The sequence below is a fragment of the Macrobrachium rosenbergii genome, chromosome 22 (assembly GCF_040412425.1).
Source record: "Macrobrachium rosenbergii isolate ZJJX-2024 chromosome 22, ASM4041242v1, whole genome shotgun sequence".
In the NCBI taxonomy this organism is placed as follows: Eukaryota; Metazoa; Arthropoda; class Malacostraca; order Decapoda; family Palaemonidae; genus Macrobrachium; species Macrobrachium rosenbergii.
The window spans coordinates 15419549-15442742 of NC_089762.1; the positions used below are offsets into that span (position 1 = coordinate 15419549).

Consider the following 23194-nt stretch of genomic DNA (forward strand, 5'->3'; position numbering starts at 1 on the left):
AATTTCATTTTCCAACATTCTAATTCGCTCTTTTAGAACACTACTTTCCGCATATTTATTGCAAATAACTGAATGAACTTCATATTTACTTCTCAGGCTTGACTTCAAGAAGTTAAGTGTTCCGTATTTTTCTTTAGTTATAATTTTTGACATACGTATGAAAAATGTCTTGAGTTCTTGTTAAGTGACAAGCCCACCAAACTAAAATGGAATAAAAATCTGTATGCCTCTAGCGTTTCAGCTTTTCCCAAATTACAGTAGAATTTTCAAATACAAATGTATCACTAAGGATTTTGGAGTTTAGTTTCCATTAGCTTCTGCCCACACTGAATTTATCTATCTTTATCCTGGTTTTAACTGCATTATGATCAGACCATGATACTGGAACATTTCAGTACTGACAACGTTATTGTAAAGTCATTTTACACAAATTCTATCTAATCTTGACCCAAAAGATCTCTTTATAAAAGTATATTCAATTTTATTATTATTTACAAACCTTACGTCTTTAAGTTTAAGGGTATTTTTGAAATTGATCAAAATTCGAACAATCTCTTTTAGTGGTTGTGCTATTCCAATCCCCTCCGATTATTACAGTATGCAAATTATTTCTACAATGGTATAACAATGCCTTTTAAAATAACTCCGCTGTCACTTTTCTTATCATACCCTGATGGAGCATGAACATTAACTGGCTGTAATCCCAAATCCAACGCCCGACACTAGTAATATGTCCCCCCCCCCCACCCCCGCCCCCAAAACCACAACAGCCACATTCATCTCAAGGCTCAAAACCTTCACTTGTGACAATTTATTTATCAGTTTTGCAGAACCACCTTTGAACAGGAGGCTGGGATTCAATATGGTTTCACAATGCTTTCTAACTTCTTGTAACTGGTTTACAGTTTTTAGTTTTTTGTAAAAGAAAACTATTGAGATGGCTTTGTCTGTCCATCGGCATTTTTTTTGTCCACCCTCAGATCTTAAAAACTACTGAGGCTAGAGGGCTGCAAATTGAAATGTTGATCATCCACCATCTAATCATCGCACGTACCAACTTGCAGCCCTCTAGCCTCAGTAGCTTTTATTTGATTTAAGATTAAAGTTAGCCATACCAACAACACATGCCACCACCGGGCCGTGGCTGAAAGTTTCACGGGCCGCGGCTAAAAGTTTGACGGACCATGGCTGAAATTTCATACAGCATTATACGAGTGCGTCGAGGAAACTTCGGCGCATTTTTCACCTCTTATATTGTGTTCCTGTATATATACAAAATGTCTAAATGGTGCAAGTACATCAAATTGATGAATTTGGTTTGCTTATTCTCAGTACATAGGCCGTTGATATTTATTGTAGTTATATATTTAGATACGTGAAGGCGTCAAATCACGAGAAAAAAAATGAAGGTCGCTTACATATCGTTTTTATGCGCTTAGAGATCTGGATTTCGACAAGTTCTTCATCAGAACTCTTCTCTGCCTCCATCGGAACATCAGCTAAGCCTTTACCAATTTCGTCAGACTGAAGGAAATGGGAATATTTGAACTATCACTGACACAAGCTTGCCATTATTCCGTCTTTTTCTTTCCTTTGTTTTCTCCTTTTTCCGTCACATCCACTTGTTTTTCAAAAGATAATTTTTCTTCCCTAACCACAACAATCGCTTCGCCTTTGTCTTCCCTGCGCACTGCCGCTCGAACTTTCACTTGAACTGCTCATTCTCGGACCGGGAAATCAGAGGATTCGTCTCTGCATCTGTTTCATCGTTGTTACCGTATTCGCAAATAACAGCTTCTCTTACGTTCCTGATTTCTTCCTGTAGTAAAGCCGTCTCTTCCTCCCTGCTCTCTTCGCCGCTGTTCTCAACTCGTATTTCTTCATCACTTTCTGCTTTGTCTACCGCTTCCTTTCCTTCAACTTCAGTGTTTACAGTGTTTTCTGTATGATTCCTTTGTATCATAATGGGAACGTTTTGCTCATTTAATCAGCATAATTGCTCTCTATCTCATTTGCACAGTCTTTAACCAGGTGATTTCTTGCCCACATCTGTAACACGTTCGCCTCGGTCCATTATATAAGATGGTAATATTAAGTCCATTAATATTGATGGGTGCGGGGATGTTCTCTCTAAGTCTCAGCTTACCAGTCCGAATTCCGTTTAACAGGCCAGAGAAGGGCCCCATACTGATTTTATTACGTCTTATACTCTCCACTTTTCCTTATCTACTCAAAACCGATAAGACAACCTGGTCGGACATTTCGAAAGGGCATTCCCTATCGATACAAACGTCACAGATGAACTAAGATTGACTATCTTAACATTTTCCACTTCAATTAACTGAATAAATTTATCCTCATATTCTCGTACACCTGCAAAAGTCTCTTCTGAATTAAACTTTACGACTACTTTATTTTTACTAATGCTCTGCAAGCCAATAACATTACTTATTCACTTTCATTTTGTTGAACAAAATATCACCAACTAACTCCATTTTTAACTACTGAAATTGAAAAAAGCAACCGGATGGAGCATTTTCTCATTAAGAAATAATAACTTCCCATTTCCTAACGATTATTTTGAACTGTAACACAAGGGAATGTACTGTAACAGTGACAATAGAAAACAGATTCTGCGAATGTAACACCCCGAGGCAATTATTAGCCTCAGGGCTTAGAGGTGAACCGACAAGGACTCGAAAGTTTGGGTGCATCTCACTTACCTGGAACGTTGCATTTACCAGCACTTCACGTGATCACCTCTGCACTTTCTTGGATCACATCACTCTATGTTATAAGGGAGTCGTATTTTCATAGTGTCACTATCACTAAAACTTCACAAAATTGTTCAAAATAAGGGAGCGCTGTAATCCGTTGTTTAGGCTACTGTCCTACAGCTCCTTCTCTCCACCTTACCAAAGACTTGGTTAACATTGACTGTAGGCTAAACGCTAAGGACTTAGCTTATACTAAAACTGATAACTACTGTTAACAAGGGTTAATTTGTTCCTTGAGTATGGTGTACAATGTAAATCTAAAAGCACTAGCTAATGATTCCTCTACTGCACTCATTTAAATTACCGTACATTGTTGTCAGTCGCAAATGTGCTGTAAAGGCCGTCCTTTCCTCCAGTACAAAGATGTCCATTTATGGCTGCACGTTGTCAACATTAGATCTTCACATTTGTAACTACTGCTGGTTGCTTTGTAAAAGCTTTGGCCGCGAAATGCAGTGCGATGTCAGAAAATTAACCCGACTGACAGCGATTTAACACAAACGGAAAGTACCGTCAGTTATGAAAAATAAAATTGGAAAAGATTAGTCTACCCAAGAAAGGAAACGTTGGAATACACACACACACACACACACACACACACACACACACACACACACACACATATATGAACATCAAAAGAATTGTACCGACATTAAATTGCCAATCATCGGCTGTTCCCTGTTCATAGCATGATTCGATTGTTTGTTTATATTTGTCCGCCTCCTCTTTCTGCTTTTATGCTGTTTTCCTTTAGTGCTCTTTCCTCTTTCACCCTGAGAGGTATGCTTTCTGCTCTTCCTTTTAAGTTTATTTTTAAATTCCTTTTTATTAAGTTCAGTTTTTTATTAAGTTCATTTTAAGTTTTCTTTTATTGGTTCTTTAATGTGTAAATGTATTTAAGCGTGATTGTTTAAGTTTAACTGATTATCTATTTAAGTTTTTTATGTTTTGTGTATGTTTACTTTTAACTATGTATGCTGAATGTCCCTTTTTAATTTATAACTGTAGATGATGTCCTGGTGATGTGACCACGGGTCAAGAAACTCGTCGACAATAAATGTATGGACTGGATCTGTATGTGTTCCTGCGCCCTTCTCCTGCCTACTATTGTGCCCTCCGATGTGTGGATTATATTTATATATGTATATATATATATATATATATATATATATATATACACATACATACATACATATATATATATATATATATATATATATATTATACATATATAATGTGTATGTGTGTACTTGTATATATAATTTTCTTAATGATTACTACAATCGCGTAACTGGCGACAGGACTCACGCTCAAGAAAACAGAGCAATGTTGGCAATTTCCATTAAAACACATTGTGGAATGGGCGCCTAGTGGTTAGTCGACTGCAGTATATCGTTACCACGGTGGAGAAGGGCATGTGGCCAGCACCCTCATTCCAAAAAGCTAACTCAGTATCGTACTGATATTTCCCGTGATAAAGAGACGCTTTCGTTCTCAGAAAAGGTCAGGACGACATCGACCAAAAATCCTAATTCACAAGTGTAAACCGGTATTGAAAACTTCAGTGTACTTAATATGACTTTATATTCTCTTGATCTGTCTACAACTATAACGCCGGAATGCTAAAAATCAGGAACAACTGTTACGTACACAATCATAAATAGTGATGAAGATAAACACCTGAGCAGCCTCCATCAGTGCTAAAAATCGTCCCGTAAATCCGTCTCATATGAACGATTGCTGTGGAATTTGTGTTTACACATATGTCAGTATTTAAAGATATATCTTTGCATCGTAGTCGAAAATCTCGAAGTCCTTTTCGTAGATGGAGTATAACTGTTTCTTTTGCCCTTCGGTGAGCTGTCCGAAGTAGAATGCTGTGGCTGTGGCGTATTCGGTGTGAGAGGAATGAAGTTTGTGAGGCTGCACCACTGAAGAAAGGCCTTTGATCTGAAGATAAAGACTTTGATTACAATCGCATTATCTCTCTCTCTCTCTCTCTCTCTCTCTCTCTCTCTCTCTCTCTCTCTCTCTCTCTCTCTCTCGACACACGCGCATGAATAGACAGGTAGGCACGCCTATCTGGAAAGACTAAATGACCTTCATGAACGAAAGAAAGGTTTGTCAAGTCAAAAGACTTAAATCAGCATTTCTAAATTCATGATTTGTGTATATTGCCCTCAAACCCTTAATACTGTCGAAATTCAGCCCAGACTGCACTTGGAGATTTCTGTTAACCTTTCTGTAAACGAGTAGCAGATGTTTTTGTTCGGTTCAGCTAATGAAGGGATATGTTCACACCTGACAGTAAATAAAACATTCATATGCTGTCAACAGAGACAGAAGGGTTCTTGACGTATTTGACGAATTCAACTCCATTGTATATCCATAAATTACATTATGCACTGAAAATGCTAATTTAAAAATTCCCTAGTTTCCGGAAAAAGCAAGCTTTCGAGGTGAAGTTGACCTTGGTCAACTGCTGTTCATAATAAGAGCTAATTACAGAAACTCTTCGCGTGAAATTTTACCTTTCACATCATATTTACTTGACTAAGGTAAAAATTACCGGTCAGCAATCGAGTTACATGCTCATTTATAGCTTTTTACCCTGGGTTATGATATAGTAACTGGAGACCAGGTGTTCGCTTGACTGACAAGGGCGATACATAGAATTATTGGAAATATTATTTGCCGAGTTTGTTGCTGTTACTCACTGCTTGTTTCCTTAATCTTACATTTCCATGGCATATATTTCATATTTTTCTAAAATTTTGTATAGTGGGAAAACATTAAAAACTGCGTGAGTGAAACTGCATTTATTTCATGGTGAAAAACCAACTTTAGGTGAAGTGATGTGACTTCGGATTAAGTTACTGCTCTTACATTTCATTTCAGCACAAATATTCTCAAAGTTTCCAAGTACTTTAGAATGAGGCGATAAAATTAACCGTGTTTATTACTGGTAACGGGAAGCAAAAGTCATATGACAACTGATTTTAATGAATCAGTAGTTAATGAAATACGACAGCTTAAAGTGGAATCTAAAAAAGATTTACTTTGTACCAGCTCTAAGATTTCGGTATTTTGAGGTAGTGATCTGGTTAAACAACTTAGTACTACTACTACTACTACTATTCATAATAATAATAATAAATCAAATCTAAGGCTGAAAGTCAACATAATAAAGCTTATTAGTCAGAGGAAGATTAGAAGTTAGCTTAAAAGTTCTCACCTGCAGCAGAGCAAGCCATTTTCTTTATTAAGGCTTGATAAATAACGGATCTTTCCTAGATAGTGACCCCTAAGGGTGTTCGGGAGGTCGTTATCTAGGACTAATATTTCTTGTGGCTCATTATCTTTATGATGATATTTACAGTCTTTTGCTTATGTTTTTACGGTAATCCCCCAACGGGCTTGTACTAAACAAACCGCAAAGGTGGATACATACCGGGTTAAAACCCTGGGGGTCACTGTCTAAGAAAGATCCTAAATAAGTAAACTTAGTCTATTAGTGGCCGAAGCTATGAATTGATATCTGGGCCAGTCAGGCGTTCTGTCCGTGGTCTAGCTCACCTCACGTAAACTCTTAAACGGTTTACGTGCTTGTTTATTCATAATTAAAATCTGCCATTCTTCGAGCAAAATTAAGGACGTGACAAAAAGTAAAAATAACGTTAACTCAACAGCTGGGAAACTATTGGGTCTAATTCTTCTTTGGAATGATTTGCAAAAACACTGACCGTGTTCACGAGGAAGGCTTCGTCATGATCAAGCGTTTCGAAATGCAGGATGTAATCGAACTTGGTTTGACAAGGCGAACAGAATGTATAATATGGTGCCCAGTGCTCGTTTGGTGCCTTTCCACTAACATGTTCGTCTATGATGTAGTTAACGAATTCTGAGAAGGATGGTCTGCAGTCACGCAATATTCCGCGGTGGCTGCCATATGTCTTCTGGATGTGGCATCGTAGAGGTCTGAGAAATATGAAAAACAGCAAACCTCTAAAGGAAAGCTTTTTGATAGTAATGGGAGAATGAGTTGATAATTTGCAAGATAATTTCGAGAAATGAAATATGCTGCGTAAGAAAGAAAGCTGGTGCATCTGGTTCTGAGAAAAAAATAGGAGTAGAAAAATGATGATACTCTATACTATCATTGTCTAAAACCAACTTGCATCATTATGGAACATGACGTTGTCTAGAAAACATCCACAAGCTAAAATGTTTTGTGTGAAATATGAAGGATAGGGAAAAGAAGATAAAGCACAAACAAGTATATAAGATAAATCACATTATCACACGCTAAAGGTAAACTGGTAAATTAATAGGCAAATAAATGAATAGGAAAATGAAAGCTTAATAAATGAAATAAAACGGTGTTTGAATATACCCTTCATTAAACAATTGCTACATATTAGAATTAATACAGATTAACTTTAGGGAGGATGATCATGACCATCACACGTAGAAATAGCCTATGTTTCAAGGGCTATGTGAATATCGAAAAGGCAAAGGGAATCCACAAAATTCAAAAAACCAAGCAGAAGCCAAATGCTTTTTCTGGTTCATCGACTGTGCATCTTTTCCCCATTTAGATGTGCAGCAGATGACAATGTCTGAAAGGCAATGGCCATGTACTTAAAAGAACTTTTTATATATATATATATATATATATATAAAACCCTACAACTAGCATCCACTGCTTATTTCCCGCTACCAGGACCTTGCCAACATCCTAGGCTTTTTCTTAGCAACAAGATATATCAAGAGAGATTGAGATAACAGCCTACAAAAGATCAAATCGTTCAGGCGTTGACTTTGGCAATCACTGCGATTTCAAGAAAGATAAGAAGGATTTATTCTGTGCCTGTTTATAAAGCGCGAGCAAATAAAAGAATCAGCGTTATGGCCACGAAGAAATTGGCCTACATTCCTGCTTTCATGATGTGTTATAATCCATACTTTCTTTAGTGAATATCAGTAAGGATTTACAATTGTTTTCGTTCTTACCTTTTCTTTAAATTTTTGTGGATTGTCATTCATTTAAAATACAGTATCGCCAGTCATAGATTTTCTGAGGAGGTGAAGGTATTTATGACCGTATGAATGCAGGTGTTCATGCAAAGTCAAATTAGGTAAGCAGATGATGTTGGTAAGCAAATGTTAAGAAACAGATGTGAAAATAAGAGAACAGAGAGAGATGATATCAATCAGTGTTTCGGGTAATTATACAAACAGTCCGTAGTATTATCTAGGGAATATGAATATAAGATGATAATGGAAGTGATTAAAAGCATCGTTATATGGATACTGCAGCCATTTCCGATGCCCTCTGAACTCTTGCCCTGTGAACCTGGGAAAGGGGCGGGTTGGAGGGGGTGGCGGAGGTGCTGGAATTTTAGACTCTCACTTAGATCCTTGCCTAATACTTCTTCGCTTGACCTGAAACTTTGTGCTTTCTTTGTCGTTTCTTGCTGATTTTTTTTTATATTATTTTACATATGTAAGTATATAAGAAAATGAATCAAAATAATCCTGAGCGCAGAAAGATTGGTATCATGTCTGCAGACACCAAGGTCATGTTGGTCATGGAGGATGAGACTGTATTGCCTGTCAAGTGAAACGTCCTCCAAGGGACAAAGTTTCCTCCGGAAAAGAAAGTCACTACCCAAATCGGTAGTTGTGAATGTCTTCGTTGTTGTAGGTCATTATAATGACTGATATGTTCATCGTGTATTTCATTTCATTTCGCGCTGTTTCATTCAACTAAGGAGTTTGTATCATATGGGAAGAAATACGCTCAATCCTGTTTTATAGCTTCCGGATGCTTCATATGAGCTTCTTGTACCACCATTCCTTTTGACACGTGTATTTGGACATTTCTGAAGATCTGTTTGATAACAAAAAACTCTAATAGATTAAACTTTAATTTTCTCCCTTGCACTTTCATTATATACTTGAGCTATCTAATAAGTTTCTACATTTACAAAGAAATGCGTAGCCACATGGCACAACATATTTGATGGTAGTGGCCACGAAGGCCAAATAACATGGTCTTATCATGACAGCTGCCCTCTGTGATATCTGTACAGGTGTGTAAGTCCAAGCAATGATTTTGCTGCCCCTCGCCAATAGGAATCGTCGGCACCAAGACCATATGAAACTAAGAAACGCATTTTCCATGGGATGGATCTTGACAGCCACGCTTTCCTTAAGAAGTTTCAAAATACTTCATTTATGAACGACATTCGTTTCCCCCTTAATCAAGTGAATTAATTAAGTATGTTTCATTACGTCACGCAAACATAGTTTTATTTGTGTTATATATCTTGTATTTTTTGGACTCATACGCCTTGGCATTAGTCTCATGGCATGATAAGTGGCAATGGCTATCAAGTCTTATAATCTGCTTGTATCTCGCCTCGAAATTAGGCTTTCGTAGTATCTCCTTGTTTGAGACTGTTTACTATTAATTACATGGGCCTTAGGAGAAAAAATGATAATATCATCATTTCCATGGACATTATGTGAGAGTCTGCTAACAAGAGCTATGCGTGAACAAAAGAAACCCTTGTAATTTTCATGTATTTCTCCTCTTTATGTCTCTGCCCTCAGACTGTCCAGGGCTCTATTTGAGATTAGGTGCTCGACCTGCTGTTAAGAGGTGCAAACTGGGCCAGTAAACAGGAAACACTGGTAGTAGGAGTTTTCAAGATGGCTTAACAACAGGATTCATGCCTGGCCATTTTCGGACTTATCTTGTGATTGGTAGAAGGCCTCGTTTCAGTTGTTGATGGCTTCCGTTCGTGATGTAATTTTTGGCCCTGTCATGACTTTACTAATAGGGGAGAAGGGTGAACCCAGTCCCCTTCCCGACCCTTCCACTCTTCTTATATTGTCGCAAAAAAGCATGATGGGGATAGTGCCCTCCTCACCCTTCGATGCCATGGTCGACGTCAAGAACTTGGGCAGCAATGATTGTGCCAAGGAAAGGCATAATACCAGTAAGGCCTCAGCCAGAAGCTGATGTATTAGACGTAGTGTAACAAGTCATCTTTTTTATCCCTCTTAATGCAAAATTATATCTACGAACTAAAACTGGTTGTTGTACCTATTCTAAAACAGCGTACTTGGTTACTGTGACAACTGACAAGCGACTGACAGGTAACCTTCAACTGGCGCGAAACCAGGATCATAAAACTTCTTGCACGCCGACATCCGGTGTCTTTTGGCAACCCCCATTGCCCAAAGAAAACGTTCAGTACTTGCACGGGTACGTTAACCCCTTGAAGGTCTATCTTTATCACATTGTCTTCCTTGCCTTTCCCTGCATGAAGAAATAACTGGGTTATCTGAGACAAATTTGAAAGGCAAAGATAAGTTACCATCAGCTGCTAAGGTTCACACTGCAGTTGAGGAAGTGTACTTTGGTCTGTGACAGTTGATTCTGTTGCTTCAGATATCAAGGAGATTCACAGAGCAAATAACTTTTAACTTGTCGTTTTCCAAGACTTTGTGGGATCGAGTCATATTATTGTGTCTTTCACCGCAGAATTTTTCTTGGTGCTTCATACCCGAAGATACCTGTGAAGTTAAATGCCGTATTCGTTGGGTTAAACACCCTCCTCAATGTAAAGGAAGCAAATATATGAGTAGCCTTAGTACTGGCATTTCACAAAAAATGTTGTTCCTTTTTGAAAGGTTGAGCGATGCAGTTTTCCCGCTATCGTGGTCTTAGAGCACAAATATTTTTCTTCTCTTTTCTGAGGGTTGAGCCACAAATATTTTCTTTCCTGTGGTGAGTGTAACAATGACATTTCTCTCCCATTTTGAGCTGAGAGTCTAAGAATTTTTCCTTCCCTTTGTTGGGTGAGCAACGGTTTCTCTTTTACTCACTGAAGATGAGTACAATAAAGATTTTCTCCCTTTTGGTAAGTAAAAAGGTATAAATTGTTCCTCAAATGACTGAGGTGGTCCCACCAGGTCTCTAGAGTATGGTATACAGTACAGCTTCCATTCCAACATTTCCCAGCCCCACTTTTTTTTCTCTAGGGTGGCCAGATGTAGGTAGACATTTCATTATATGAATACGTTATGTAGGACATTGTGAAATCAGTTTTATGACTGTGCTACGTGCATGAGTGGAGGGTTCCAGTTTTAAGTTGATACAAGTGATTTCGTAGCTATAAAATCATGGTAATGTTAGGGAGCTTAGGTTTGAAATCTATTTCTTTAACTTTGTGATGAGGAATTGTCAAAATGATCCAGAGGTGTTTAGGCAGATTATACAATGTGAATTCCTTTACTGGTATTTTATGTCAATATTACAACTGCTCAGGGTTTTAGCAGATGCAGTGAGTGAGGGCAGCGGTTTCGCGTAATGACTCGCGTGGCTTGAAATGAAAACTTTGAAGTGAAATTTGTGCTTATATTTTCTTCCGTTACGTAAGCAGGAGGTCAACGGACTGAAAATCGTATTTCAAGGACACCGAAGATGACAGCTAAGAACAGTCTTGTGTAAATAGTCCCGAAAAAAATATATAACAGAAAGAAAATAGAATTATAAATTTCATTTACTGGGCCTTTTTCCAATTACCATTTACTACTGTTTACTACTATTTTTATTTTCATTGTTATTGTTTTAACTTTTAAATTAACAATGTTCATTCGATATTATTGTGAGGATTCATTTTGAAATATTGTCGTTATCATTATGCTAAAAGAGTTTTACTGTCACTCATTCGAAGGGAGCTGGTTTATTTAGCTAGTTCCTTTTCTGCCATTACCTTCAATATTCGCTTCCCTCATGATTGAGAGTCTGATAAAACCGGTCATATAAGCGAAATAAAGTTATGAAAGCTGACGTAGGTTGTGTCGATTAAGTGTTTTTCACGTAAATGGATGATGCGCAAGAACCCTGCGTAAGGACGAGTAAGGCTGGTTCACGTTATAACATCACGTCACCGACACATCACGTCACGTCAAAGTATATGAGAATTTCTTACATGTAATCAATTGACTTGTTCACACCATCACGTCAAGTCACCATCAAGCACACGGCACCCACCGTCACATCACGACACGTTTTCTTGATAAGAATATTTTGACGTGCCGTGACGGTGCTGATGCAAGTATTTGACAAGGGCTTAGAGCGATTGTCAATTTTTTTATCGTGAATGTTTAATGAGTAAGTGTTTAGTGAATGTTTAGTGAGTGTTTAGTGTTAATGAATGTTTATGAGTAAGTGTTTAGTGAATGTTTATGAGTAAGTGTGTTTATGAATAAGTGTTTATGAATGTTTAGTGAGTGTTTAGGGTTTAGTGAATGTTTAGTGAGTGTTTAGGGTTTAGTGAGTGTTTAGTGTGTAAGTATTCAGTGAATTTTTAGCGAGCGTCCAGGGTTTAGTGAATGTTTGGTGAGTGTTTAGGGTTTACTGAATGTTTAGTGTGTAAGTGTTTAGTGAGTGTTTAGAGTTTAGTGAGTGTTTAGTGTGTAAGTGCTTAGTGAGTGTTTAGGGTTTAGTGAATGTTAGTGTTTAGTGAATCTTTAGTATGTAAGTTTTCAGTGAGTGAGTGTTTAGAGTTTAGTGAGTGTTTAGGGTTTAGTGAATGTTAGCGTTTAGTGAATCTTTAATATGTAAGTTTTCAGTGAATGTTAAGTGTGTAAGTATTCAGTGAATGTTTAGTGTGTAAGTACTCAGTGAATGTTTAGTGAGTGTTTAGGGTTTAGTGAATGTTTAGTTTGTATGTGTTTAGTGAGTGTTTAGGGTTTTGTGAATGTTTAGTGAATGTTAGTGTTTAGTGAATGTTTAGTGTGTAAGTATTCAGTGAATGTTTAATTAATGTTTAAGGTTTAGTGAGGGTTTTGTGAATGATAGTGTTTAGTGAATGTTAATGTATAAGTGTTTAATGGGTGAACAGTGAATGTTCAGTGACTATTAAGTACTTAATGAGTGTTTAGGGGTTTAATCTTTAGGGTTTATTGAGTATTTAGTGTTTAATGAGTGTTTAAGGTTTAGTGAGTGTTTAGTGCAAAATGAATGAGTGTTTAGTGTTATTGAGTGTGAGTGTATAGTAAGCGCGAGTGTTCTGTGAGTCGCTGCGGTTGGGCACAAAGTGAACGGGACTGTGATGGATAGTGTGAATACAAGGCACGGCTGGTGGGACGGTGACGTGATGGTATAATGTGAATCAGCCTAAGTGTTCTCATTCATTATTTGCATCTAGTGTTACTACTTTTTTTTTTGCACAGATTTAGAATGAAAAAATAAGTTAAAGCATCATCTGAAGGATAATTTTTGTATAGGTAATGAAAACCAAAACAATAAAATTAGTAAGAAAAACTAAATAATACACAATCATTTTGACCTCGAAACTAGTCTCCGGTTAACAAAAACACGAATGAGCAGATGGACAGACAATTTATTTATTCCTTGGAAAAGATTAGGATTTTTTTTTTTGGAAGGTCCATACCTACAGTAAAACCGGTGCACAATTGTTATCTAATTGATAGATAATAAATGTTTTTACATTATGAAAGAGCAAAGGTAACAGGTAAGAGTGTAAAACATACAGGGATATGATATATTTTGGTTGATTAGCATAAAATGGCATCACAACAAAGAAGAAAAAAAAAAAGAGAATCATTTCATAGAAAACTGGGGAGATTCTTTTAAACAATGAGAATGCAGCTTTCTTTCCTAGATCAGTTTCCCCATTAACCTCACGTCCACCAAAAACTTTTTCTTTTCGGATTGATTTTTGTTTAAATGTCTGCCTAGCTTTTCATGAGATTTCATTTTTTCTCTCTCACTGTCTTATTATCCCTATTGATTTTTGCCTTGTGTTGCTCTTCGTCACTCTGGTTTCTGCCTCACAACTTTACTGCGAAGAGTTTGAGCCCCTGCTGTTAACCAGATCTGCCACTTCACCGTCCAGCATTCACTTCTTTTATTTCAGTCTTTCAGTGCTCTTTTCCATCCCAAGAACTTCATTCCAGAGCATTTCAAACTTCCCATTAGCAGTTTTGAGTCTTTATCTTCAGTCATAAGCAATTTTTCTTTCTCACTTCATTCCTGCTAAATCCATTCCTTTTAATAGCATTCATAACCACATTATGCCGTAACTGCTGCCTCCTATTGTGGGGGATGTAAGCCGTACTCCCAAGCGTCGTGGGCCCTAGATAATGACATTAACGGACTATCCAAGGCGGAGGAGTGACTAATAAATGGTTGAGGACCCCTTTTGGTAGGATATGTTCCTTGATTTAACGGGCTCAGATGAAGGCTTTTACTTTATTGCTCTTGGGCGGTGCTCATAATCACAACAATAGCATCGTCCTAACTGCTCACTGTGGATTAAAGTCACTTTGAATGATTGGGGCATGGTTCTTTATTGCAGAGGCCGATGGAATAGGCAACTCTGCGTCCCTATCGATTAAAGGAACAGTGGAAGAAAAAGGGGAGGAAAAAAAGGAAAGAAACGAAGCTAGAAGAAATGATAGACTCATCTGGACGGATGCGAAAGTATAATATAATATATGCTCGGAAAAATTTAAGCAGAGAGAACAGGACCATTCTCCAACTGAATGGTTTAATGTAGTGATTGCTGAACAGTATCATGAAGAGACTACTGAACCATAATAATCGATGATTTACTGATTTCCACAGAGTAGCCTGACGAATGTTGCCAAGCAAGATTAGTACTGAGAAGGGATAAGAACAGGTCATTTCCTTCGTTTTAATCCTGTAATGGATACTTACAAGAGAAGAAGTTCATCAAACATGAGAGGATTATTCCAAACAAATTCGTATAAGGCTAACGTGAAGTTTCAATAACCGTGATGATGTTTAGAAAATTTTCTATTTAAACAAACTATTACGATTGTGGAAGCGAATTTAGTTTAGGAACTATCTTTATATGGTGTGTTAATACAAAATCGGGAAATGTTTATTTTCTGCTGTGACTGCTAGAAGAATGATGTTTTTACATGCCAGTGTCACTTATATCGATAATTAGAATTACTTAATTCTGATTTTTATGGTATAAATATATGTTATTTAAAATAACATGAAAGTAAATGTCGGGTGCACATATAGCCATGTATTTTTCAAATAGGTAAGTTTAAGGCTGCCAAGGATAAAAGGTCTTGATGTTTACTTACCGGTAAAAGGCCTGTAGTTGCGATTCAATCTTGTCCCTGTAGGCTGAGAGGAGTCTCTCGAAAGGATCCCGAACGATGATAAAGGAGGAAAAGTCTTCCCTTTCCAGAAAAGAATTCAGTTCCTCGACAGAAGGTCTCTTGTATTTCTTTCTGGCGAACTCAATGGGTGACGCATTTTGTTTTCTCATCTCTTCATCTGAATATCCAGCCATGAGCATGAAGTTATAGATCCAAGAAGACGAAGCAGCTTTGAAAACGTTACACCAGATTAACTTGTATTTTTCACTAATAAGGAATTCCTTACTGTTTATAGGCTGCGTCTGTTCTGATAAAGTTAGGACTTTTTTGCACTTGTCAAGGACAAGCTGACGGCGTCTTAGTAAGAGGGCCTCCATAGTTGTCATGTTGATGGAGGTGTAGAAAACTCGCTCTATGTCAGCTGCCCATCGAGTGTCTTTGTATACCACACCGTGAGGACTGTAGCCTGCCAGCTGCCTTCTGCCACCGGAGGGAACTTGGGGTATCTTTAGACGAGATACTGTTTCACCACTGTAGCCTGTCTGATAACAATGATAATATGAATGGTAACAGGCAATGATTTAGCGTGGATAAAAGACCCAGAATATCAAGTATACAGTGGCTTAAGATTTCTAATCCCCCTTCTTAGACTGTTGCAAAGATGCACTGTAGACTATTCTTTGGTGACCGTAAGGAAAGAGATATATTCAAGGTATCTGAGAAAGCGAGAGATGAGTAATGTTTCAAGTATTATATGAAATGCAGAACGTGAAGAAACAAGACAGATTTAGATGGCTGCTGTTGTTACCTTTTTCGTGACTGGTTCAAACGATGCATGTGTCAAAGGGGAACAGCAAGTACAGAATAGGATATAAGATTTAGGCGAAAGGCAAAGTTTTGTCGGCAGATTTCCTAAGAAGTCTTGGAAGATTACAATCTGGGCCAGATACTCTACCAGCCTTTATGAGAACCTTGACAACATTGTTCAGCCATCTTTAACGTTATTCAACTAAATGCCGCAAAACTTAAAATTAATAGCCTATATACGAGATATCGCGGGGAAGGGAGTTTTTTTTTTTCTGGTCAGAGAGTAATGACATTAATGGTATAGTTTTGCAACTTTTTTTTTTTAATTTGAGAGAAATTTTAATAAGCGAAATGAAATAAAGCACTAGTTCAAATGAGACACAAGTAACATCATGCAGGAATCCTATTTTTCCTTATAGCTAGACCATAGTGGTTGACTTGGGTATTGGGCAAAAAATTTCACAGAAACGACTTACCTGACTGATATTTAGTGAAATGATGGCCATTGGAATAACCAGGAATACGAACAAGCAAAACTTTCGGAGCGTCTTGGCAGACATGGATGAGGAAAAGATGAACGAGTGCGTCATTTCTCCCGCCATAGCAAATGATCGCACGGACGAACTGTCAAGAAAATTGTTGCTGCAAAAGTATCAAGAGAGAAAAACTGAAATGCATTCTCTCTCTCTGCACGTGCACGTATTACATAAATGCGAATATACTGTATATGGACTGCATAATATCATTGGCACAAGTGGATCAGTAATTTTATATATATGTATATACATATATCAAAGTATCACGATTTTACAACCTTTTTCTTTTTAATTTTTCACTGTGGCTGTTATATTATATATATATATATATATATATATATATATATATATATATATATATATATATATATATATATATATAGTTACTAATCTAGTTGTGCATAACCCTAGGCCTACATATGGATAAAGATACAGGAAATATCAAATGATGAATAAATAAAATTATATGAAGAAAATTGATATCTCCAGTATATGTATAATTCATGCAATAAAATATTTGCTTACATAAATGGCAAATCCTTTGTTACCCTGAGCTAGTCAGGTTACGACTCTTGTTGACTGAAAGACCAGATAAAGGGAGTTAGAATAGAGGAGTCCTCATAGAACCGTAAATGAGAGGTTTATGGGAATTTAGATTCGCTCTCTCGATGTGTGACCAGAGTTACAATTACCGTAGTTCATCGGAACCGGATCACTACCAGTGCAAGAAGGACACAGCATTTACTGTTGTGTAAGAGAATCAGCTTCGCAGTTAAGAGGTGGCTCTGGCAAGAGTGTTCCCCCTTTGAAGAAGAAGCCATATATTCATCGCAACAGTGATTATCGCAAATCTCCCCTGTATGCTGGGTCGAGCAACATACTTTATTCCTCCTCCGCCAAGTGAACGCATCACTTGTTATGCGTAAAGGGTAAACCGTTTCTGTTCTTGTGTTCAGGTGGGTCGTTTGGTGGTCTTTGTCCCTAAACGGTGGAGATAACTGCCTCATGGCCACAGAAGATGAAGCGCTCCGTTACGTCCGGGACATAATTATATCATCCTTTGTTTTCGCCCCTCAGAAGTGATCGTTTCTTTCACGATCATGCGCAACTCGTTGTTGTCCCAGCGTCCCTTGCGTCGTCATGCCTAATAAGGTGGTCCTTCATTGCTCTCAAACAGCAGTTTTTTAAGTACCCAAGAATTGATGACTGGGGCCATAGCCTTATCCATAGAGCTGTGTAAATACATTAGAAGTCATATTTGTGGGTTTCAAAGAGTCTTATTCTCTATAACGAATTGCGATCATTCTGTGTAGTGAGCCCGCCATGTCTTGGGTGTCCCGTTTATTTTAGGGTGCAGATGGCCTACTTTGCTATTTCATGTAAGAGAATCTGTCTATCTATTCATATATCTATCCATTCACTGACAATGGACACTGTACCCGTTCCTAGATTACTTGGAAGTAATTGTTGTTCGACTGTTAAATATATTTGATTGATACACGTTGTAAGAATATTATTTACTAGTGTTATTACAGATTTTATTTTTTCATGTACATTTATATTGCATCATTACTAGATTTCTCATTGCTAAAATTAAATTTTAATGTGTTTCTTTTTCATTAGTGCTGAATTTAATAGATAGCCTATTATGGGTGCCTGATGTTTTTACTTGGGTAATATAACTGATTTTTCCCCTTTCTTTTTATTTCATCTCTGTCATTGTTCATTAATCACTAATATGTCTGACTGTGATTTTCTATATAATTTAATTTCCGCACTCATATTTATATGCTACACACACACACACACACACACATACACACACACACACACTTATATATATATATATATATATATATATATATATATATATATATATATATATATATATATATATATATATATATTGTACATGCAACAACCCAGTGGTTCGAGGGTATCCGGCAATGTAGAAAATTTCTGCCTCACCCACTTCACTTACCTACAAAGGTTGTTTATCAATAGCACTTGAAGCACTCTACAAAGATGATGCCACTCAGCTCTATCTTACACACGCGTTCTTTCACTTCCCAAGTATTTTTGCCCTTCCACATCATAAAGCCATTATTTCTTGGTCTCATTTTACCTCTTTTTTCCATAACTTACTTGTTATACGTACTATTCATCAACCAGTCGACCTCCATTCTCTCTACATGGCTGAACAACGTCTAAGTACTCAGATTTTTTTTTTCATCTCTGCTTTCCCTTTTGCTGCATCTTCTCTGCATCTATAATTTAGTCACCCTTTAACCCATCTTCTTCCACATATACTGGGTGAAAAATTTATTGAAAATGCTTCCTCATTCTCCTGGCGTCACTTTAACTTTTACCACCAACGCGACAGGCAGAATAAGTCTGTCAACATCTCAGTTATTTTTTGTGCTTACCTGTTCCTATTTGAACTGACTTGAGCATTGTTTCTCTTGGAACAGATAAGCTGAACACCAAAGGATTATTGAATGTTTAGTGAGTATATATTTATTTAGCGATCTCCGTGTTGCAGTTTATATTATTTTCTGCTGTAAGTAAGCTTCGTTCTAATTTTCCTCTTACTGGCATTTCAATTTTGGTTTTGGTTTCTGAAATAATTTTCTTGTGATCTTTATTTTACTTGCAATTAAACCAATTACCCCTCGCAACTTTTGCTCACCCTTCATCCTGTTGTGATATTAGAGATAAATTGCATTTTACTGTGATATCCTGTTTATTGTTTTTCCCTCTGGACTTTCATATCATGGATTAGAGTGAGACGGAATGTAATATAAAAATACTTCCAACTGACCATTGAATTAAACAAACGATTCTAGATCATTTGAAAACAAAGCAGAAGCAATGGAAGTCTTGGCCATGAAGTTAAAATTACATATTGAAATATATATTATCTGACTGACCAGATCTATATTTGGCCATACTGAGTCCGTAAAAGAAAAAATAAGTCTCAGTGGTAAGTTATTGTGGAGCTGGTGTTCGATGGTCAGAGTTCCTCAAGGTCAAATTATTTATTAATTCTAAAAAGAGATACCTAATGTTTATTGATATTGCTAGAGGAATCAATTGACTGATGCATAGACTGGGGTTGGAGGAGTGCAGTCCTTTGCACTGACTGATGGCAGCTTTGCCTATCTTAAAGCCTGACTCTTCCGTGGCTGTCAGAAAAGCTTGAAACGCACATTCCTTGGCTTTATCACACATGGGATCTGCATATCCTCACACACACAAATATATATACATATATTTATATGAATATATATATATATATATATATATATATACATATATATATATATATATGTTATATGTTAGAAATAGTTTTTTATATATTACTAATATTTATTTATCACACTTTATATATATATATATATATATATATATATATATATATATATATATATATATATATATATATATATATATATATATATATATATATATATATATATATATATATATATAAAGGTTCATATAAGTATAGATAAATAAATATTAGTCATGTGTGATAAAACCCTAATACTACAAGCACGGAAAAAACTATTTCTAACAGTCATAACATCCAATATTATATATTCAATTGATTCCTATAGCAATATATATATATATATATATATATATATATATATATATATATATATATATATATATATATATATGTATACACTGAATGCTGATCCCTAGAATCTAGAAGTCAAACCATCTTCTGGTCAAGATATTTGTCCAGAAAATATGCTTATTCAAATTTTATAAGTCAGGTCCCAGTTACAAGCAAATGTTTCTAGATTTGTCTCTTGAAACAGAGGAAGAGGGAGATAAGAGATAGTGTCTTGCATTCAAAATCTTAACCCACCTAAATGTATTTCTGCGCTGCTGTCATGTTACTACATATTTTATGCAATCTGGTAAAATACCAATTGCTTTTACGAATTTATATATTTCAACAAGTGAGAAAAATACCTGTTCATATTAACGTTATCATCTGCTATGTGAAAAAGTATGTTGTGCGATTTCATACGAAGAATTGATTAAAATGTTATTTAAATTTTTATTCTATATCAAAAATGTTATTCAGGAAATTCAGGTATCGATTAGTGAATAAAACTTTTGGAGCTATTTATTCACACGGTATTCAATAAATTTCATAACTAGCAGACTCATCATTCTGCTCTTTTTCATTGCAAGCATACACACACACACGCACACACTCACATACATAGGCTACACGCAAGCGCACTTTCTCTGCCCCCTTTTGTCTGCAATCTTCATCCTCACCAGAGAAATGTTATTTTTCTTTCCTTTAAAAAGCTTTTCCTTATTTCTAGCATTTACCATTAGTCGTCACAAACAAACGTTTCTAACATTATTGAGAATTGTACCCTAGTCCTACAATAACCTAAAAAGTCAACTCTACAAGGCAGCTAATCTCAAGGTTTGCGCAGAAAGGGTGCGCGGAGTCACTGAAAGAGGGCAAAAGTCAGCTCCTTCGTGTACTGTCACAACAGAAACAAATGCTAAATAAAGGCAATATGTTGCCACTTCAATGGTCACTGAATTAATGAAACAGCTGTGACAAGTAAATACACCAAACTGACCGTAAGAGCAACATAATGAACGTTTTGAAGATCATCGTTTTCCCTCAACGAGAGAAAGATGCCTTGTTATCGCAGGATGTTTAACGTTAGCTTCCTGTCTACGATCACTGATAAGTACTACTTGTCACATAATTTCTGTCACTGTTTTTCTTAAAGGGTTTAGCGATATCTGTGTATACGTTCTTGAAGTGCCGTCGCATCTTTTGATCATCACCAGAACATGCAAGCACCACTTCAAGAGCTGACAGATAAGAGTGAGAGCATCTCAGAAGAAACAAGTAAGAGCTGCTTGTTGAAAAAGTAGCTTACGGAAGTCAGAAAGCCAGTCCTAAGCACCCACCAACAGTTTTTACTTCCAAGTTCACATCGGTGATTTCTGTAAATTTATATAAATGTTAGTCTACAGCAGTTTAAATTGAGTTAAACTAGGTAATGCAATCAATGGAGAAAAATAATAAAATGCAGTTAACGTTAAAATTCAGGTCTCTGAGTGTTGAACAAAAGACCACGCTCTCACAGTTTCAATTTTAGTTCTTTCTATTGCTACAGATAGCTCTGCTCACCCTAACAATATAAACCTAAAGTTATATCCGGCAATGTGCATTTCCTGGTATTCTAAAAGAGAAAAATTTGTATTCTTTATTACCCCAATGTCAAATGAGTTTTTGATAAAAACTAGGTAAAATCAAGGCAAGTTAATCTACCATAGTAGCCTACTTCTATTAACTTTAAACACAGACATATACACATAAACACACGAGCACACACACACACACACACACACACTAGCCCAGTGGCAAGAGTACTGAAGTCGGAGGTTCTCGCTGTTCTGTGGATCGAGTCCACCAGATGACGAACCACTTATCAAATACAATTCTCCTTCGGTATTATTTGCGAGAAAAAGAGAATTGCGTATTAAACGACATTTATGGCTCAATGTTTGTGAATAAAAATGTCACTGTGATGTGACAGAAATTCACACACACACACACACACACACACACACACACACACACACACACACATATATATATATATATATATATATATATATATATATATATATATATATATATATATATATATGTATATAATAATTATAATGTATATGTTTGTGTGTGAGTGTGTGTGTGTGTATGTATGTATAATAAGGAACCAGCCAAGAACGGGAAATATATTGAGTAATCTTAGAAACAGGTAGGTGATCTATGATGCTTAAATTAAATCTAAATATTTCACTTGATAATATAATGAAACCCGCTTTAAAGAACTGTACAGACAATAAGTGAGGACATGTACATCAGCCCGCATGGAAATCTTGTGTCCAATCGTGTGTTGGTCAAACCAAAAAATCTTCCGGAGGGGAGAAATGAACAGCATGAAAAATGCATCAGACATGATCAGGTGAAGTGCAATTTTCGTACGCTTAATAGAAGACGGTTATCCGAGCATTAATGCCCAGCACTAAAGAAATTGATATAATCCAGTGATATGTCGATATGAAATAAAGTTCAATCTAGTTGCTTAAAAGGATTCGACAAAAATATACCCGCCTGGTGACGTATAAACTAAATCCATTCATATCAAAAGAAACAAGTTCTATGTATAGATCTGGAGCCTTGTGATTTTTGTTTAGTGAGATCTAAAATGATTAAACATGCACCTGTTTTTATCATTATTAAGAAAATCCAGGTGCGGGATTCGGCAAGTCTTTCAAAAACAAGATCTAAAGGATGGCAGCTGCGTCTACGGTTAGCAACAAGTGGCTCGCTCGCTTAACGTTTCCAAGATTACGCAACTTAGCCTACAGCATATCCCGTTTTTGGTTGTTCCCTTCTTACTTTTTTCTTTTCATTTATTTTTTTTTTTTTTGTTTCTCCCTATCATGTGTATTGTAAGTCTCTTTTGTTTTGTAATAGTCACCTGGAGATTTCATAGCACAATGAAACCGTTTGTGAGAAAGCCCAGGCTTTCGTTTCATAAATTTATATATATATATATATATATATATATATATATATATATATATATATATATATATATATATATATATATATATATATATATATATATATATATATAAAACTGTATTAACCATTCATCGTAAGAATAACTAATATAGTTATGTAGGCATATGAAACCATGTCAAATAACCTGAGCACACTAACAAATGTTGAAAATTCGTAGTCTGTCAGAGATGCCGTTTCAACCGAATTCAACAAGACTTTATTTTCTGCAGAGGATATGTTTATAATACTAACTCTTGCTC

General features: G+C 36.4%; 1 protein-coding gene across 1 annotated transcript in view; it reads right to left on the reverse strand.

Moving 5' to 3' along the window:
- Positions 1-4550: 4550 nt before the first annotated feature.
- Positions 4551-23194, reverse strand: part of LOC136850425 (carbohydrate sulfotransferase 11-like) — an 18909-nt gene continuing 265 nt past the window's right edge. Inside the window, exons 2-5 of the mRNA XM_067124006.1 lie at positions 16244-16391; positions 14943-15502; positions 6521-6755; positions 4551-4727 (exon numbers count right to left, since the gene is read on the reverse strand). Of these exons, the coding sequence (XP_066980107.1) occupies positions 4551-4727; positions 6521-6755; positions 14943-15502; positions 16244-16391 (1120 nt within the window). The remainder of the gene's footprint in view (positions 4728-6520; positions 6756-14942; positions 15503-16243; positions 16392-23194) is intronic.